Raw genomic sequence first — 19,055 nt, 5'->3', positions numbered from 1 at the left:
TAAATTTTAAAGAGTCATAATAATAATGAGGATGATCATTCTTACTATTGTAGCAGCTTGTCAGTTGCCTCTGCCACATTTATGGCGCACCTATTTATCCACTTTGGCAGACAGCAAGAAATTACACCCACCCACGACCACCAGCATTGCTGCACAGGATACGTTATTAAATGCTGAGCTTTGATTCATCAGGGTGCTTGTTCTCTCTGATTTTTTTTTTTTAATATAATCTTTCTTTTATGGCCCAAAGGAAAGGAAGAGAATCTCTTCTAGTCTCTGAGATGCCAGGATAGATTTGGTGTGCTCCCTACTGCAATTCAAAATTCATGCCCTGAAAAGCAAACCTTCCTACTGTGATAACAGGCGCATTACAAAAGCCTGCAGCAGCTGTGATAGTCTTGCAAACCGCTAAATAATAAAACACAGCTTTAGTGTAATGTGAAGTCCTTTGGGCCATGGAGACTCCTTCCTTGCTATAATTAGAGGGCCCCTCTGTAAGTTACAGAACAGAGGCAACAAGCTGGAGGTGAGATTTTGAGTTTTCATCCAGCTCCCGGCAGTGAAGGAAAGCACATCATCTTACCACAGCAGTAAGAGCAATGGCCCTTGTCTCCTGTCCCTAGAAGAGGTGTCTTTAGAAAAACCAAGAGCTCTGAACTGTCTTGGCAGAGGATAGGTACCCCCCCAAATATATATACCGATATATATATATATATATATATATATATATATATATATCACAATTGCAAGCAAAAACTGAGGGAGGGACTGCATAGCCTAATCCCATCCCATTTCACCATCATTTTCCTGCAGATTGTCTTTTTTAAGAGTACAGTCATACCTTGGTTTTCAAACAGCCTCATTCTGGAATGTTTTGGCTTCCGAATGATCGAAACCCGGAAGTGAATGTTCTGGTTTTTAAACATTTTTTTGGAAGCCAAACATCTGATGGGGCTTCTGCTGCTTCCAATCAGAAGCCACACTTTGGTTTTTGAATGCTTTGGAAGTTGAACGGACTTCTGGAATGGATTCCCTTTGACTTCCAAGGTATGACTATACATGAAAAGTCTGCACTCCAATTGCATACCTTTCAGTGCATTCATTTGCAAAATGTGAAAATGCATCCCCCCCCCAAAAAAAAATAATCCACTGAAGTACATAATTCAAATGGGAGTTGTGTTGAGAGCATGTTGTCACATTGGACACAATGGGAATGTCATTCCTGCCTTTGATGGGGGTAGGTTTGACTCACTCCTCTCTGAAAGGAGATGTAAAGTTGCCTCCTCCTCTGGGAGTGGCCTTGAGGCCATGTGTCTCTTAGAGTCAACCAGAAGGTTGGACCAGCCTACTATTTAATGATACTCCACCCCCTCTTCTCCCTCTGTTTCACTTTGCAACAGTCAGTCTCTCTCCCTCTATAGTGTGAGTTTCAGCTAAGCACCTTTATTTTTTTTTGGGGGGGGGCTATTGGGACTCCCCATATTCTCCTACTTTACACTGTAGAACACCTCTTCCCACTTTGGCTTCATTTGGCTGTTTGACCTACAGTGCTGGCAGCTAAGAAAAGATCTGAAACTATTGCCACTTTGTGGCATTGTGGGAGTGAAAGGTGCTCTTTCCAGATTTTGATACCAGAAATTGATATTTGAGAGGGTTCCCTTTGGGCCTGGCTTGCACATCATGGTGAATGTTGGTCAATGGGGCCAGAATGCCCAGTTTGGACTTCCATTAACCAAGTCTTACTTAGCAAGGAGAGAGACTTTCTTCCCCATCCTTGGCTGTGGAACATATAATCTGCTAGTCTGCAAGCCCTGGGGAGAGGAAGCATTCCGTTACACATAAGTATTGATTTCCCCTGTTTGCACCTAGTTCTTTAGTTAGTCTGGTAGTCTTCTTTTTGGATGTGAGTGTAACATGTCCTATCACTTAAGCATTGCAGCTTCTAGAGACTTTGGGTCATAACTTTGCTGTTCAGCTCAGAAAATTCATGGAAGAGAGAGAGAGAGAGAGAGAGAGATGCATACAAATGGTGTAGGTGAATATTGGGTTGAATAACAAAAGAAAGAATGGCATAGAAATGACAAGCCAAAATGTCTTCCATTGAGCATCAGTCTAAATCTATAAGAAAAACAGTCATTTGAATTACTCCTCATTGTCAAGTGGGAATCTGGCTGGGTAGCTATGTGCTTTATCCAATCTATAATTTTGCTGTGGCACCCAGAGGAAGTTCCGTTGGCATTGTTTTGCTTTGATCTTTCAGCTTTGCAAACGCCGAACAAAAATGTACATTAATATATGCACATGAGCAAGATATGAACAGGCTCCCAAGGCACTCTGGCAATTTCTCCATTTGTGACTGCTATTGAAAATGGCATTTGCCCGGCTAATCAGCACAATTTTTTGATTAGCTTAATAACGGTTATATTAAAGTTGTGCTTTTAACAAAAATTCTGTTTAAAGAACAAAATTATTTAATGCCAGGGCTGTTTTTACATGCGCCTTTCTCTCAATGCAGATGATTTTGCACATGATGTGCCTTAACACTTAATAAATATTGCATTTAATTCAGTGTAAATAAGGCAAAAAAAAAAAATAAATGTTGTCTTTTTCATGCAACAGCAAAGTTTTTATAGGTTCTCGATATCTGGGTGAAATGAAAACAACAGTGAGCTAAATAAAATATTTGCATGCTTTTGCTGTTCCATTGGCTTCAGAGAATCCCATTTTTTATATGCTCAATCTAGCAAATTAAGGGCTAAATGGGATTTGCTGAGTGGTGGGTCAACATGTTGTTGCAATCAGATTCATTAGTGCCAAGAAAAACAGTTTCCTCTTCCAACCTTATCGTATAGGCTTACAATTGAATCTTCATTCAACTTCATTTACCTGAGCTTGCATCTGTTTAAGGTCAACGTCTGTACCACATTGAAAAATGGCACTGTTTGATTAGAAGCTTCATGGATTTGTGTGGGCTAGCTTGCTTTAACAAGCCTTCTTACATTCCTGAATGAATACCTAATCACAACCTTTTTCAAAAACTAAGAAATGGCATAAATGGGATTGGTGCCTGTTTTTGTAAAATTTAGTTGCCAATGAGGCAAAAAAAGACACAGATTCATCCATAATCCATGTTTCATTCCACATTCCCTATGATTTCAAAACATCTTGATCACATACAACATTTGGGGAATAAGGGCCTTCCACCTTCTGAGTGATGCAACACTGGCCAGAGATGGACCATGTTGATAGGTTTACATTGGCTATAGACAGAACTGTATTTACCCTTATGCTAAATATGCAGCAACAGAGAGACAAAAAGAAAAAAATTCTCAGATTGCTGCACTATAATAGGATCTCCAAATCCCTGTTTTCTGGCACCTTTCAATCCCCCGTCTCTCAAAAGTTGGGATACTCAGGTTTGCATCTAAATACTACTTAGAGTAGATCTATATCCAATATTTTCAGTGCGCCAGCTTTGAGTATGACTGACACTGAATACATGCTTTTGTAGACAATGTGCAATGACTTTTTCAGGATTGTGGTCTGTCCCTTATGTGTTGTCAAAGCATTTTCCCAAAACAATGTATAAAACCCAACTTATGCTGACCTTCATTGGTCCAAGTCATGGTTTTTTAATGCGCTCTTGCGCACGACTGGAGGTCCTATGAACATGGCTCAGGTGTCTTAATAGAGAGGCCAGCTTCCCAACTCAAAGGGCTAAGAAGGCTGAACTGCACCCCCTCCCCACTGGACTGAACAGGGAAATCATTGCAGGTGGTGTAGCAACATCTGTGTATCGTTTGGCCATTGAAAATATTTGGAGTGGGGGAGCGAGTTTTTTTTAAAAAGGGTCAACATCTGGTCATGGTTGGTACAACAAAGAAGCTTGAGAGAATGGTTTCCTTTCAAGGCACACTTGCTAGTTGGTGTAAGAGTATGAAAAACTAAATGTGCGGTTGGATTTCTTTAATGATTCATAAAAAGTTACCGTAGGAACAGAGGTATGACATAGAAGGTAACGCTTAAACATACAGCATGGTGTGTAAGTTTTTGTTCAAATCCAACCCAAAATATACAGCTGCGACATTCTCTTGCATAAGAAAGCTCTGCAATTCAAACTTTAAATAAGCAACTTTATTAAAAGAGTCTAAGACACTTACCTTACCCCTAGTTACTGTCAAATTCTATTAAAAGCCACAGTCTGTCAATTTAATATACTTCTTTCTCTTTTTTTGCTGATATTTCCTTTGTTATAAAAAAAATTTGGTGTGAGCTTTGTGGATCATTTACAATTTATTAACAAGATGGACGTCTTGGTACAATTAGAACTTTGCCATTTCCTTACATGCTCACCAAATAATACTCCCCCCCCTTAAAAAAAGGATTCATATTCATACATAATGAACACCCTTTATTCCTACAGTTTGCAAACAAGTGTGGTTATTTTGCACGGACCAAAAGAAAGAGGGAAAAAAGAGGGAGTTTTCATTGTTAGTTTTCATTTAAACTGTGTGTGTACCTGTGTATGTATGTATATATACTATATTCAAAACAAATTTTATATATATGTATATATTTATATAACAACTTTCCCCCCACCCCCACTAGGTGTGCTCAAGTGTCACTTTAATGAGAGCTAGCTTCCAAAGGCATTGAGAGAACTGGTTATTAATAGGCTGTTGAGGAACTTTCTTTAAAAAAAGGGCCACCAATGGGAGATCTTGATAGGTGTTCTCATATGCATGAGTTTGAATGACACTACAGACTCCCCCACCCCTAAAGCTCATGACCGCCTGGTGCCCAACCACTGAATTCTCAAGTGTTTTCATTGTAAATTATCTGAAGGAGAAAATGCTAGATGATGGCATCAGTTTTTTGCCTATAGCAAAGTCAAAGGGCACACCTTCCGATCTCTTATTTATAATTGACACAGGCTGTGTTCAGTTGTAATGATAAGCCAGCATCGAGATTGAACATTCCTGCATTGCTGAGAGAAAGAAGCAAATCCATAAGCCTTGGCATCCCATTACTTCTGAACCTGGGATTGTGGATCCCCCCCCCCCAACAGCCATGATCACTAGCTAACATTTAAGCCATGGTTTGCTGTTGGTTGATAGATTGTAGATTGTTAGGGAGCAACAAACTATAATCCCTTGTTTGGATGGTGTGAGAAATCAAGCCTTCCTGATTTGTTCATCCTGCTTGCTCCAGGGGCGATTGGGCAATGTGTGCCAGTATGTTGCTTGTTCCAGATAAGCAGGGTGTGGGTGTGTGGCCTGTTGTCATGTACAAACATGGAGACTTTATTCTCATTGAGATGGAGAACCTGTGTGTGGGCAATACTACTTCACACTGGTTGTGTTTTTTTTTTTTTGGGGGGGGGGTGTTTCACATGATGGAATGGTACTCAATGCAGGGAATATTCTCACATCCAAAAACAATCCATGTCAAGGAGGAAAGGCTGGGCTAGAACTCTTTCTCCCTGTTGTGTTATTATTCTATATGGAAGTATCCTTTTTCTACATTGGAATTTTCCATCATGTGAACTTACCGTCTGAAATGGGACAGTTACAAGAGCTTGGCTACCTCACTAAAGGAGTTCTCAGTGTTGGCACTCTGCCTGTGAAACTCCCTTCCAAATGAAATTGGGTCATCCCCACTCTACCTATGTTCAGGCACATTTTTAAAACTCATCTGTTTGTTCAGGCCTTTGAGGAGGTGTTAAGGAGATATCATTTGATTCTCTATCAAAATGTCATTGATGTTTTATTATTTGTTTTTTAAACAGGTGTTTTCTTTTAATAATTTTCTGCCCCGTGCTCTCTTTGGGAAGGAGCAGGATATAAAATAGATTTTTATAAAACCAGAAATATCTAAATAGATGATCCATCAGCAAGAGCTACTTTCTTTTCCCTAGAACACGGTTAAGTTTTACTTTTCCCTCACCTTCCACAGCAAGCTGAAAGAGTAAAATATTCTTGGATGTGAACAGGAAGGATGAATTAACAAAAGGTATCTTACCTTTTGGAGAATGGTACCAGACTTCTTTTCTTAAGGAAGTGCCACCAAAGTGGTTATTTCTCATGGTACCACCACAATTTATTCTCTTTTGGTCATGCTTCAGAGTAGACCCACTGTGACCAGTGGAACTCAAGTAACTCAGGTGCATTGATTCAACATGTCTACTCTGAGTATGACTAATATTGGATCTCCCCTTTTATATGCAGCTTGCACAGCGAGTTGAGCTATTATTGGTATGTTGATCTGTTACCGAGCCTTTGTGCTGCTCTGCTCCATTGACCGTGAGCCTAAGGCGAATGCCATACAAAAGCTAACCCTATTGTATATCTCTTCTCTCTATATAAATATATATACATATACATACACTCATACATATACAAATACTAACCCACAGACAATTTTTTTTAAAACAGTTGAATAGCAACAAGTCAACAGAGAGAGAGGGGAGGTGGAGTCCTTCTGTAATTCTGCTCCCAGAAGATCAGATTTATGTGGTGTTTTTATTTTTATTTTGTAACCGTTCGGCAAGCAACTACATCACCCGTCCGTCTTCATGGGCAAGGAACACATTGGTAAAGTCAGACCGAGGCAGGAGGTTTTTTTGTCAGAAACTTATCGTGCAGCTGGGAGGACAGACAGAGTGAAGTTGCAAAGTGCCACATTTGGCACGACTGAGGCTTAGGAGTGAAGGAATCGTAAGAGTCAAAGGTGATCTTCTGACTGGGATGGCATATCCTTTGCTTGCTTGTCACCATGGCAACTCAATAATGTCAGCTTCAGGTGTCAGCCAGGAGTTCTTACAGACCTAAGCGATGGGCAAATAATGTGTGGTTATTAGCAAGCAGGTGACAATTATATATATATATATATATATATATATATATATATATATATATATCCCTTTTAATCTGAAGGTTTTGCTGGCTTGATTGCTTGCACATGATTAAGCAAGGCACATTAAATTACCCATGTTCAGAAGCAATTATTTATGACAATTTACAGCTGGAGGATAAAAGTTCAAAATGTTACATTGGTCAATTGCAGCCCTTGAGTAATATATCATCAGAAATCCAGTCTAGGAAGCTGAGATGCAAAATGAGAATAAAAGCGGAGGGAGGGGAGACATTCAGGAAATTGCAAGAGGATCCATAATCCATCAATGGATTTCTGTGTGCTATTAATGTCTACAAGGCATCAAGAACAGAAAGGGAAGGTGGTATTAATGGCCTTTGAGAGAGTGTTCTTGAGCCCAGGTGCTACCACCTAGAAGAGCCTACCCCTACCAGCTTTAATTAAAACAGTGGTGGGACATGGAGAAATGTTTTCCAAAATGTTTAACGTCCATTCAGAATAATATAGGAACAAGTGTTCCTTTAATACAGTCATTTAATACTATCATAATACAGTGGTACCTCGGGTTACATATGCTTCAGTTTACATACGCTTCAGGTTACAGACTCCGCTAAGCCAGAAATAGTGCTTCAGGTTAAGAACTTTGCTTCAGGATGAGAACAGAAATGGTGCTCTGGCAGTGTGGCAGCAGCAGGAGGCCCCATTAGCTAAAGTGGTGCTTCAGGTTAAGAACAGTTTCAGGTTAAGAACGGACCTTCGGAACGAATTAAGTACTTAACCTGAGGTACCACTGTACCAGAACTTGGGAACATCCATTGAAACGGAATGTTGGAAGATTCAGGATAGATAAAGGAAAGTATCTCTCCACATATCACATGCTTAAACTATGAAATTCACTCCTGCAGGAGGTCACCAGCTTTAAAAATGGATTAGACGAATTCCTGGAAGAGGAGGCTGCCAGTGGTTCTAGCCACAATGGAGATGTTCTACCATGAAGACCAACGTCTGGGCTTCACACATGAGGAGAGTTCCTGTTGCACTTGGGTCCTGCTTGCAGGCTTCCCACAGAGGCATCTGTTTTGGTCAGATCCAGCGGGGCTTTTCTTCTTTTATTAATAATGGTAAGTTCCTTATGTCCTTATATAAACTCACCCTTGAGTACATATTCAAGATCATTTAATATAGAGTTAACACAGCTTTAACTATCTGGGCATACTCATAATCACAGTAATAACTGCATGGATTTGTTTCATATGCTTAATGCATTTTTATGAGTGAAATGGAGATTTTAATCTGTGCTAGTTACTCCAAGAGTGAGCGGTTGAGCCCTCCCGCCCTTTTGGCTCTCGGAGGGGGAGTGATCATAACACCATTATGTAGTAGGTCCACATTTCAATTTAGCAAGCTGTCATGCTTACGGGGCCACAGCTCTGTGCCTGAGCAAAGGGTTGCAATGCAGAAAGAGAGATGATACCAATCACAGTGAGCTAGAAAGGAAAATGATCTGACTTGGTATAAGGTAGGGGTGGGGGGAACCTGTAGCCCTCCAGAAGGTGCAGGAATCCATCCCCCACCATCCCTGATTGTTGGCCATGCAGGCTGATGGGAATTGGAGTTCAATAACACCTGAAGGCTCAAAACCTTCTCATCCCTTATGCAATGCATGTCTATGTTGTTTTGTGGGACATTGTCTCTAAGACCATGACCAAGCACACAACCACTTTGGGAACAAATAGACTGCCAGTAGAAAGAAATTGTATCGGGTAACCCCAAGAAATAGTGTCTAATTTTCCAGATTAATGGAGATTGTGAGAATATACTGCATTTTTCTGTGTATAAGACAATATTTTTTCCTTAGAAATAAAAGGCAAAAATTGTGGGTCATCTTATACATGGATAGCGGGGGGGGGGGGAATTGGCGGCAGCAGCCTGCAAGAGATTGGCAGAGGCGATTGGGTGTGTGATTGGCTGCTGCAGCAAGGCCTGATGATGATTGGCTGCGGCAATTGGGTGGCAGCAGCGATGAGGTGTGTGTGGTTGCATTGAATGGGCAGGTGGGCTTTTGGAGGCAAACGTGCAGACATTTGGTGGTTGTGGCGAAATAGGGGTCGTTTTATACATGGGGGTGTGTTATACATGGAAAAATATGGTAAGCAGTGTCTACCTTTTAAAAAATACCAGTAACGTTCTATTTACTTTTCTGAAATGTTTTATCATCATTAATTCAAAGATGTTGAAGCCAACCAATGATTTCTGCTCATGTAACGAACTTTCCCCTCTCTCACTTCTACCCCCATGTGCCCCACACAACCCTCCACATCTTTTCTGGAGGGCTAGAGAAGCCTCCAGAACAGATTTTGGAGAAGTGTTTGTGGGGAGAAAGGGAGGAGAAGTTCTGTTGCACAAGTGGAAGTCATTCTATTTCTGCGATGACTTAGTAGGCTATAATACAATGTCTTTGTTTAGCTGCCTTCCTCATCAGCTTGCAATGAACCTCTATGCTTAAAGCACAAAGAAACAAAGATGCTTGAAGATTTTTTTAAAAATCCAAATATTGTTAAAACTGTTCTTATCAGCCATACAGAAATGACAGTCCCAAAGAGAAGGGGACTTATTAGCATGCAAATAAATTTACAGTTCTGGCCTCCATTTCCACTGCGCATTCCACTGATTGCTAAACATATACTGACTAAGCAAGACCCCAATGGTTGTTACTTGTTTGCTAGATAGTTATTGCTGTTTGTTTTGAATAATTTGTTTCTGTATCTCTGATACAGGTACATTGGGCTTTGTGTGGAATACTATAATACTACTAAACAATTTGTTTGTTACTCAAATCAAATTTTATGCTGAGTTTCTCTAGCTCGGGAATTATATGATTAGGGTTCCATTATTTTTGACCATGAAACTATGCTATGTTTAACACAACATTTCTTCAAGAGGAAGATCCAAAATGGAGATCATCTAAGTCGAAGGTCATCTAAGTCCTCCTGGTAACCACCATAACTTCTGCTTCAAGAAAAGCAATACAGTGGTACCTCGGGTTACATAGGCTTCAGGTTACAGACTCTGCTAACCCAGAAATAGTACCTCAGGTTAAGAACTTTGCTTCAGGATGAGAACAGAAATCATGCTCTGGCAGTGCGGCGACAGCAGGAGGCCCCATTAGCTAAAGTGGTGCTTCAGGTTAAGAACAGTTTCAGGTTAAGAACGGACCTCTGGAAGGAATTAAGTACTTAACCCGAGGTACCACTGTAGATCTTGTAGTAACCCAAAGCTAGGTACCCTGCACCTTTGGGGTGAATGCGATCTCATCCAGAAGAGATTGAACTACCCTACCTAGTTCTCCAGCATTCTTCATTAATAGTACCTCCACCTTGTAAGTCAGTGGTGGGGAACACATGTTCCTCTGTAAATTGCTAGATTGCAAGTCCCATAAACTCTGATCATTGGCCATTCTGGCTGGGTTCTGGGGGGATGGAACAATAGCCGGAGAGCTACAGATTCCTCATCCCTGTAGTAAAGATTAAGTGTTTACTTTGTTAAACTCCATCAATTCCTGAACTAGCTCCAGACATTGGGGTATCAATTCTAGTGCCTCCCCGAACTTGAAATACTGGAACAAAATAAATAGCTTTGTATGTCAGCTGCACACTGGAGCTATCTCAGCCAAAACCTCTGGATGACTTCACCCATTTTAATGTACAGTGGTACCTTGGGTTAAGTACTTAATTTGTGCCGGAGGTCCGTTAACCTGAAACTGTTCTTAACCTGAAGCACCACTTTAGCTAATGGGGCCTCCCGCTACCGCCGCGCCACCGGAGCATGATTTCTGTTCTCATCCTGAAGCAAAGTTCTTAACCTGAGGTACTATTTTTGGTTTAGCGGAGTCTGTAACCTGAAGCATATGTAACCTGAAGCATATGTAACCCAAGGTACCACTGTATTTGTTAACAAGCATAGAAAACAAAACAGAACCTTGTGGTAACCAAAGCTAATGGAGTAGAAGAGAAGTCTCCTAGCACCACCACCTGGAACCAGCCTTCCAGATGGGAACGGAGCCACTAAAGAGTGACAGCTTGTATGGTCTATCCAGCCAGATGGCCCAGAAGGATACCATGGCTGATGCTATCAAGTGCTGTTGGGTGATGATGAAAATGAATCAACGTGATAGCACTTCCGCTGTTCTTTTCACAGCGCAGGTCACGTCATCCTCCAGAGTAACTGAGACAATTTCTATTGCAAAACCAGGTCTTAAGACTGGAATGGCCTTAAATGATCAATTTCATTCAGAAAATGTTAAGAACTGAATGAGGCCAATGGTCGTCTAGTTCAGCAATATGTTCTCACAGTGGCCAACCAGATGCCTTAATGTGAAGTCTAAAGGCAGAACCCGAGCAGAAGAGCACTCTCCTCACCTGTGGCTTCCAGCAGCTGGCATTCATAAGCAATATTGCCAATGACTGTGGAGGCAGAGCACAGCCATGAAATCAGCCATCCATGAATTTGTTTAATTCTCTTTTAAAGCCATTCAGGTTGGCTCTAGTAATATACAGTCATTGGGTTGATAAGGATAGATGTTCATGTTTGCTAGCTGATCACTCAGTTTCTTCAGGGGGGAGAAGCACAATTACCCTCTCTCCAGATATTTATTGAATTAATCTTCAGATGATTAAAAACATGCACTTTCAGCATAAGGTTCAATAAAACCTGACTGCTACTGAACAAGGAGATGGGAAGCTGATCAGAATCAAAGCGCTAACAAGACGGTCAACAGTGTTCAGGTTGCTGATTTACCCACATCCCCTCCCTAAAGGAGGATGGGAGGAGGAAATTCATGACTGCTTTTTTAAATGCCAGAGTGCTTTCTTCTATACCAGCGATGGAGAACCTCAGGCCAATCTGGCCCTTGGGACTCTCCTTAGGACACGCCCCCTCCCAAACCCTGGTTTACACCCTCTTTGTGTGTCTTTTGGCTAATTGGAATGTGCCCTTGAACTGTAATAATTTTTCTTTGCCTGGGAAAGGGGTGTTTGAATATGTGTAGCAACAAGCCTCCTATGCAAATATAATCGAGAATTCCAGTTGCTGGAAACTGCAGGAGCAGAGAAGGCTCTTGTGCTCATGTCCTGCTTCCAAGTTTCCCACAGGTCTCTGGTTGGCCACTGTGAGAAGAGGATGCTGGACTCGATGGGCCACTTGCCTGATGCAGCAGGCTCTTACTATGTTCTTGTGAAGGAAAAGGCAGTGATTTGGGGCTAGCCACCCCAGTGGTGAGTCAAGGAGGGAAAGGGTTAGCTGAAGAAAAGGAGAGGTAACACACTTGGTGATATAGTGATTAATGGGGGAAGGAAGACTGCTTAAACAAGTAGATCTCAGAAGGACTCTGAGGATATGAAAGGCACTAAACTCCTCTGAGTGAAGAGCTCACTAGGTATTTTCTGACAGCAAGAGAACCCTTAGGACTTTGAAGATCCTTGAGATCCATAGTGGGAGCTCTCACATATATCTAGAGTTGGCAATGTCACCAGTGGCTAATCATGAAAATGCTACTCTGTAGAAACTATATTGCACAATCGGGGAATGCAACTGAAGGTGGGAAGTTGAAAGAAAAGAAAGCACCACGTGGCCTTGGCAGCAAATAAAAAAATCAGCTGGTGTAGCTTTAATTTGGAATGCTGAAAGTCCTCCAACACTGCTGCAGTTTGGAATATCACACACTGAATACTGAATCCCATGGAAGACAAGGAGATAAATTGGGTTAGATAAAAAATTGATAAACTTGAGCAGACTGAAATTGTGATTTTCTGTGGCCTCCCTGCCAGCAGAGCAGCAGCCAAAATTTGTCAAGTAAATTATCTTCTGTGAATTATTGGCTGGTTTTAGCTATAGACTGTTTTAAAACAATTCAGAAAATGACTCAGCAGTCATACGCCTGACATTAATAAACCGCCCAGAAAAGAAACACAGTCTATTACAAACCAGTAATTTAGCTCTGTCAAAACCAGGGAATATTAAACATTTTCCCCCTCTCCTCCTCAAGATACACCACATAAGGCATCAAGGTTTAATCTTCTCAAGTGCTGCTTTCACTTCTGAGGAAAAGCTGATAAAAAAACAACAACTGGATCACATAGTAGGAATATTTCCGAATGATCAAGTATTTATGTCTTATGGATACACTTATCTTTCACATTTATTCATCATCTCTTTTCCTCTTTATGTGGATGTGTATGCATAGAATACATATTTCCTATATGTATTTATTTCTTGTGTGAAATCATTCACAACTTCCTGGCTTCATCCATTCATTTCAATAGAGTGTAAATATAAAGGATCAGCAAGCTTCACGTGGCTGCTAAGAAACTTATTGTGCAGGGGTAGCCAACGCAGTGCCCTCCAGAAGCTATTAGGCTCCAAGTCCCATCAGCCCTAGTCAGTGTGTGACCCATGTGATGATGCCATTTGCAATCTGACATCTGGAGACTGTCAGGTTGGGGGAGGCTGCTTTGCTCCATTAACTGTTCCCCCAAATTCTGCTCGCTTGAGACTCAAATAGATTTAAATCATCCAATTAATGAAATGTTTAATGGTTTATGTCTTCTGGATTTGTAGACTGGAGGAGGAAATGAGACTACATTGCATCTTAGGTCTTCTGGTTCATTGCTGAAATGGGAAAGAGTGGCATCATCATAAGTAGGGGGCGGGTGGATGCAGAGGACTCACCAGGGGGTGAAGTCTTACCAGGAATTGTCACTTCAACTGGAAGGCTTGAGGAAATTAATAGATAGTTAAATACACGGATATCTTTGAGGTTTATTTGCAATCGGAGTCCTGGCATCTGTGTGATGCGCCATTCCCCAGCACACCTGAGGCCTTTCACACTTAGTTTGACAAATTAATTTCAATGCAGACTCCACAAAACTCATTTAGTCTCTTCACATCGAGTTCAGTCTTTGCCTCCTCACTTTCCGGCAGGGTAATGGAGTGTTTAACTTATCGCTGCCAAAGTCAAACTTTGCAGTTTGCAGACCTGGCTAGACCCCAAGGCAACTCAGAAAAGGGAGGGCACTAAAGGTTGCTTAGACTGACTTCAAAATGACTGAACAATTCTTTGCTCCTATAGCTCATTTCAAAGTAGCATCGTAGTGCTCATATCTATTCTAAAATGGACAGGAAATGTGGGGACCAACTTTTGCGTATGGTAGAACTATATGCAAATGGGCTCTTGAAATCCTCTACTCTATTTCTAGAATCTGGAAGGAACATTTCACCCAATTTCTCTAGGGGGCAAGATAGATTTCTAAAGGTATCACTATTATCTGTGGCTTATTTTTTTCCCCATGCTGGCTGGGGCTTGCAGGAGTTGTGTTTCCAAAAATCTGAATGGCACCAGGTTGAGGAAGACTCCTGTTCCAAGAGTAGCTAACATGTGACCCATAAGCTGCTGCTGGACCCCATCATCCCTGACTGTTGGCCATGCCAGCAGAAGCTGATGGGTGTTGGTGTTCAACAGGGCTGACATTTTGCCACTTGAGGCAAAATGCCACCTCGCTGTGACCTGTCACCACCACCAGTGGAGAAGTGGCACCGTTACTGGCATTGATTTCCAGTGAGATCTCACCAAAGTCTCATGAAATCTGGCACACTCCATGAGATCTCATGGAAGTCCAGTGAAATCTCCTGAGATGTCACCAGAAAGCAGCACTGACCCCAGCACCTCTTCTCCATCAGAGGTGGTGAGGCAGGCAGGGTGCCCATGAGGTGGTTGCTTCACCCTGCCCCAATGGGTGGACTGGGCCTGATGGTCAATGAGATATGGGGGGGGGGGCACAGCTTAACTGTCCCATGCACCTGTAATGGCTGTGTGAACTCTGGATACATCCTTTCTGTGGGTGTCCTGGTTGCATATAATCCCAGCATGTGAGCTGAAGTTCACAAACTGGGAACTCTTTACAGTCAATGATGAACGACATCCTTCATACAGGAAGTGAGTGGCTCTTTTTAGGGTGTGGCGGAAAGCATGTCTCTGCTCCTAAATCAGCTTGCAATTAATTGCTGTACCCATGAGTAATGTGCAGCATACTGAGTAGAGGAACCACCAATGCAGTTTGAAGCTACTCTTGTACAGCAACTGGTCTATGTTAAAAGTCCAGCGAAGCTCACCATACAAATCCTCTTCCTAGAGAAGTCCTCCAAGCACCAACATAACATTGTCATTGTTTTAATGCCAGTAAAAGAATTTGTTTTTGTTTCTCTGGGAATTTGAAAGTGTTAATAACGTGATATTCTACTGGTAAAATAAGTTGTTTTAAATAATGTTTATGTATTTTTTAACATTTACTTTGGTCATTAATTGCTTTTGGGCTTTTTTTTATAGGAACTGATAAACACACTGAACAAGCCTAGATGACCTGCAGAGATCTAGGTTTACCTACCCAGAAATTCCAGAGCACATTTTGATCCTGAGGGCCAGTGTGGTGTAGTGGTGAGTGTTTTACTTGGACCTGGGAGACCAGGGTTCAAATCCCCACTTGGCCATGAAGCTCACTGGGTGGCCTTGGGCCAGTCACTATCTCTTAGCCCAAGTTACTTCACAGGGTTGTTATGAGAATAAAATGGGGAGGAGGAGGACTATGCCTTAAGCTCTTGGGGGGGGGAGGTAGGATATAAATGCAATAAAACAAACAAACAAACAAAAAATAGGGTCTGTATCCAATGTTAGATCTACTCGGGGTAGACCGACTGAAATTAATGGACATGACTAAGGGCAGATCCACAACATACCATATTTTTCGCCCTATAGGACACACTTTTCCCCCTCCCAAAATGAAGGGGAAATGTGTATGCGTCCTATGGGGCGAATGCAGGCTTTCCCGGGCTTCCTGAAGCTCTGCGCTGCCCTCCGGATCCCAGCGCGAAGCCGCGTGGGGCTCTGGAGGGTGGCGCAGAGCTGCCTGCGCTCCAGGGCTTCCTGCATTCCGAAGCCTGGTGCGCGCTGAAGAGCGCGCCGGGCTTCGCGCACCTCTCCGCAAGCCTGGGGAGACCGGCGCGGCTCCCTAGGCTTGCGGATAGCAGGCTGCTTCCCCCACGCCTGCCCCGTGCCTGGGGGGGGGGATATTTTTTTTCTTTATTTCCCCCCCAAAAAATTTGGTGCGTCCTATGGGGCGAAAAAGGGACGCAGGTGGCGCTGTGGGTTAAAGCGCCTGCCAACCTAGCAGTTCGAAAGCACCTCCGGGTGCAAGTAGATAAATAGGGACCGCTTACCAGCGGGAAGGTAAACGGCGTTTCCGTGTGCGGCTCTGGCTCGCCAGAGCAGCGATGTCACGCTGGCCACGTGACCCGGAAGTGTCTCCGGACAGCGCTGACCCCTGGCTTCTTAAGTGAGATGGGCGCACAACCCCAGAGTCTGTCAAGACTGGCCCGTACGGGCAGGGGTACCTTTACCTTTATCTTTATGGGGCGAAAAATACGGTACATTTAAAGCACACCCAACTCACATTTAAAGCACACGACTTCCCCCTAAGAATACTGGGAACAACAGTTTCTCCCTCACAGAACTTCAGTTCCCAGAATCCTTAGCATTTACATCTCCCAGGATTCTTTGGGGAAAAGTTAGCTTGAAATCTGTGTTTACCTACAAGAGAGCCTTACCCCATATATGCCCATTCAGCCATTGCAATTGGCAGAACCGGCACTGCTACAGGTGGCATACAAAATTGTACCTGTTCCGCATTTGTACACACTCTTTTAATATGGCAGCAGCTATACTTTGGAACTTCCGCCAGGCGCCTTCACTGTACTCTTTTTTTGGTGCCTGCTAAAGCTCTTCTTTTTTTTAGACAAGCCTACCCAGGTGTTTAGAAAGTTGATGTGAGTTTCCATCTGTTTCTAGTCTATTGTTATTTAACTCTTCAAAAGACTTCAATTATTACTGTCAATTCTTTTCATTGATAATTTATTTATGAAATAAATATGCAGTGGATGTGCTTTAAATGTATGGTGCAGCTCTGGCTTAACTTAAGTCCATTAAGTTTGATGGATCTATTCTGAGTAGAACTCAGTTGTAGAATACTAGCTTTCTCCCTTCACATGGTTGATGCAGCTGGAATCCATCCCATCTACTGCTAGGGGCAGTCATTGCATATGCTGTTTCGAGATTATTTGCCATCCTGCAGTTTTTCAGAGCAGTTAAACTCATTCAATGCCCCCCAACCCAAATAAAATTAAAACCTCAACCACATATCATTCCACTGACTTCCTGAACATATCCCAAGCTTAGATAATAATTGCTTCATTTAAATGATAATACCAAGATGTTTTGTTCTGGCAAGAGAATCACAGAGGGCTCATAGTCGTACTGAATGGCTCACACATTGTGCTATCTATCCTCCATTCCAGATTGTCAAACGTATGCACGCAGGCACAAAATTTGGCGTGGGAAGCAAAATCCTCACTTGACAGAGGGATTTACCTCCCAGGCAGAAGTGGCTCATAAAGTATAAGCACCAAGAGCGAAGCCAAGCAAGTAAGCAGGTTTTTTTCCTCTCCCTCTTTCTGGATGTGCGAGCAAAAATTAAGCCCATAATTTTGCTACCAGTGATGGGGATATTTCATCTGCTCAATACACATTAAGGGTCTCTCATGTTTTCTTTTTCTTTTTTTACAGCACAGTAATCTTTGATTATTCTGATAAATATTTGGACTGTGGGAGAACTCATGGCAGTTCTAAAATGAGCCACCTCCGTGTGTGGAATTGGGGAGAAAGAGAGAAAGAAATGTTTGGCGTTGTAGCAAAGTGGTGAAAGGTGGGTAAGAAACCCAAAAGCATAACATAAAATAAATCCTTGGGCTGCAATTCTAATGTCACCTACCTGAGAGTAAGCACCATTCAATTCAATGGGACTTATTTCTGAGTAGAAGTGGTTAGATGGCTCTTTGACCTGATTTCTCTGTTACTTTCTGCAGAGGCTAACAGTGGCATCCAATGACTAACTTAAGTCCATTAATTTCAAAGGGTTTATTCTGAGTAGAATTTAGTTGGATATACAGTGGTACCTTGGGTTAAGTACTTAATTTGTTCTGGAGGTCCGTTCTTAACCTGAAACTGTTCTTAACCTGAAGCACCACTTTAGCTAATGGGGCCTCCCACTGCCGCCGCACCGCAAGAGCATGATTTCTGTTCTCATCCTGAAGCAAAGTTCTTAACCCGAGGTACTATTTCTGAGTTAGCGGAGTCTGTAACCTGAAGTGTATGTAACCTGAGATACCACTGTGATCCTAAGTTGTTAAACCTGTGGAAATACTGCAGAAAGCTGCTTTCATCTGTGGCCATTACTGTTGTATCAGGTTGACCAGAGATTAACTGACATCAAGCTGTGTTCATGTGAACACACAACATTTCAAGGAAGGGGTGGGTCAGGGGTGCACACACAAGACCTGCCCCCAGTTCCTGTACACCCATGCAGCCCTTATCCTATGTTGTTAACAGAAGGCCTGCAGTAGTTGTTGTACTTATGTTTAATTGTACAAGAGCAGAAATCTCCGTATGACCAGCAGAGTCCCGGTCACATTCAAGCAGATCAAATTCAGTAGGTCAGGGGTGAGAAGGCATGGCTTTTCAACTTCAATGGATTTTTATGGGGACTGATTTGCAAATCCAGGGACTGTCCCCGGGAAATGGGGACCTCTGGTAACCTTAGTCTAGATCTGTGGTTCCCAAAGTGGGTGGTTCTGCCTCTTGGGGTGCAGTGGGGGCACTAAGAAGCAAGAGGGGAGCACTGAAGGTGTAAAGACTATCAGACTCATATCACTGGATCAAGTTCATCAATTTTGTTGAATTAATTGCTTTACTTGGATTTTGAATAATTGTGAAATAAATTGTTACTATTTTGACTTTGTCGGTGTTCTTATCTTCCCTAGTGGGTTGTGCAAACTGCTATTCTGACTGATACTTTTTAAAGGGTAGGGTGAGAGGTGGGCACTTGGAACAGAGAGGGTCGTAGCCTGAAAAAAAATTATGTAAGTCTAGGAATGGGGGTGGGGTTGTTGTGGGACTCAATAATTCTCATTATTCTCAAGACTTGCTCATGCTGGTTAGGGCTGACAGGAGTTCAGGGCCACAGGCTCCCCACCGCTGCTTTATATACACTGTAGTCTAAAACTGTTATTTTTCTGTTGAC

General features: G+C 42.3%; 1 protein-coding gene across 2 annotated transcripts in view; it reads right to left on the bottom strand.

The window, feature by feature from the left end:
• Positions 1 to 3,951: 3,951 nt before the first annotated feature.
• Positions 3,952 to 19,055, bottom strand: part of CDH13 (cadherin 13) — a 687,354-nt gene continuing 672,250 nt past the window's right edge. For both annotated transcript variants that reach the window (XM_079988791.1, XM_079988792.1), the window contains exon 14: positions 3,952 to 6,826. In XM_079988791.1, coding sequence (XP_079844917.1) covers positions 6,819 to 6,826 — 8 coding nt within the window. In that variant the 3' untranslated portion in view covers positions 3,952 to 6,818. The remainder of the gene's footprint in view (positions 6,827 to 19,055) is intronic.

This window comes from Podarcis cretensis, assembly GCF_951804945.1.
Source record: "Podarcis cretensis genome assembly, chromosome: 8".
Classification (NCBI taxonomy): domain Eukaryota; kingdom Metazoa; phylum Chordata; class Lepidosauria; order Squamata; family Lacertidae; genus Podarcis; species Podarcis cretensis.
This window is presented reverse-complemented; position numbering and strand designations above follow the sequence as displayed.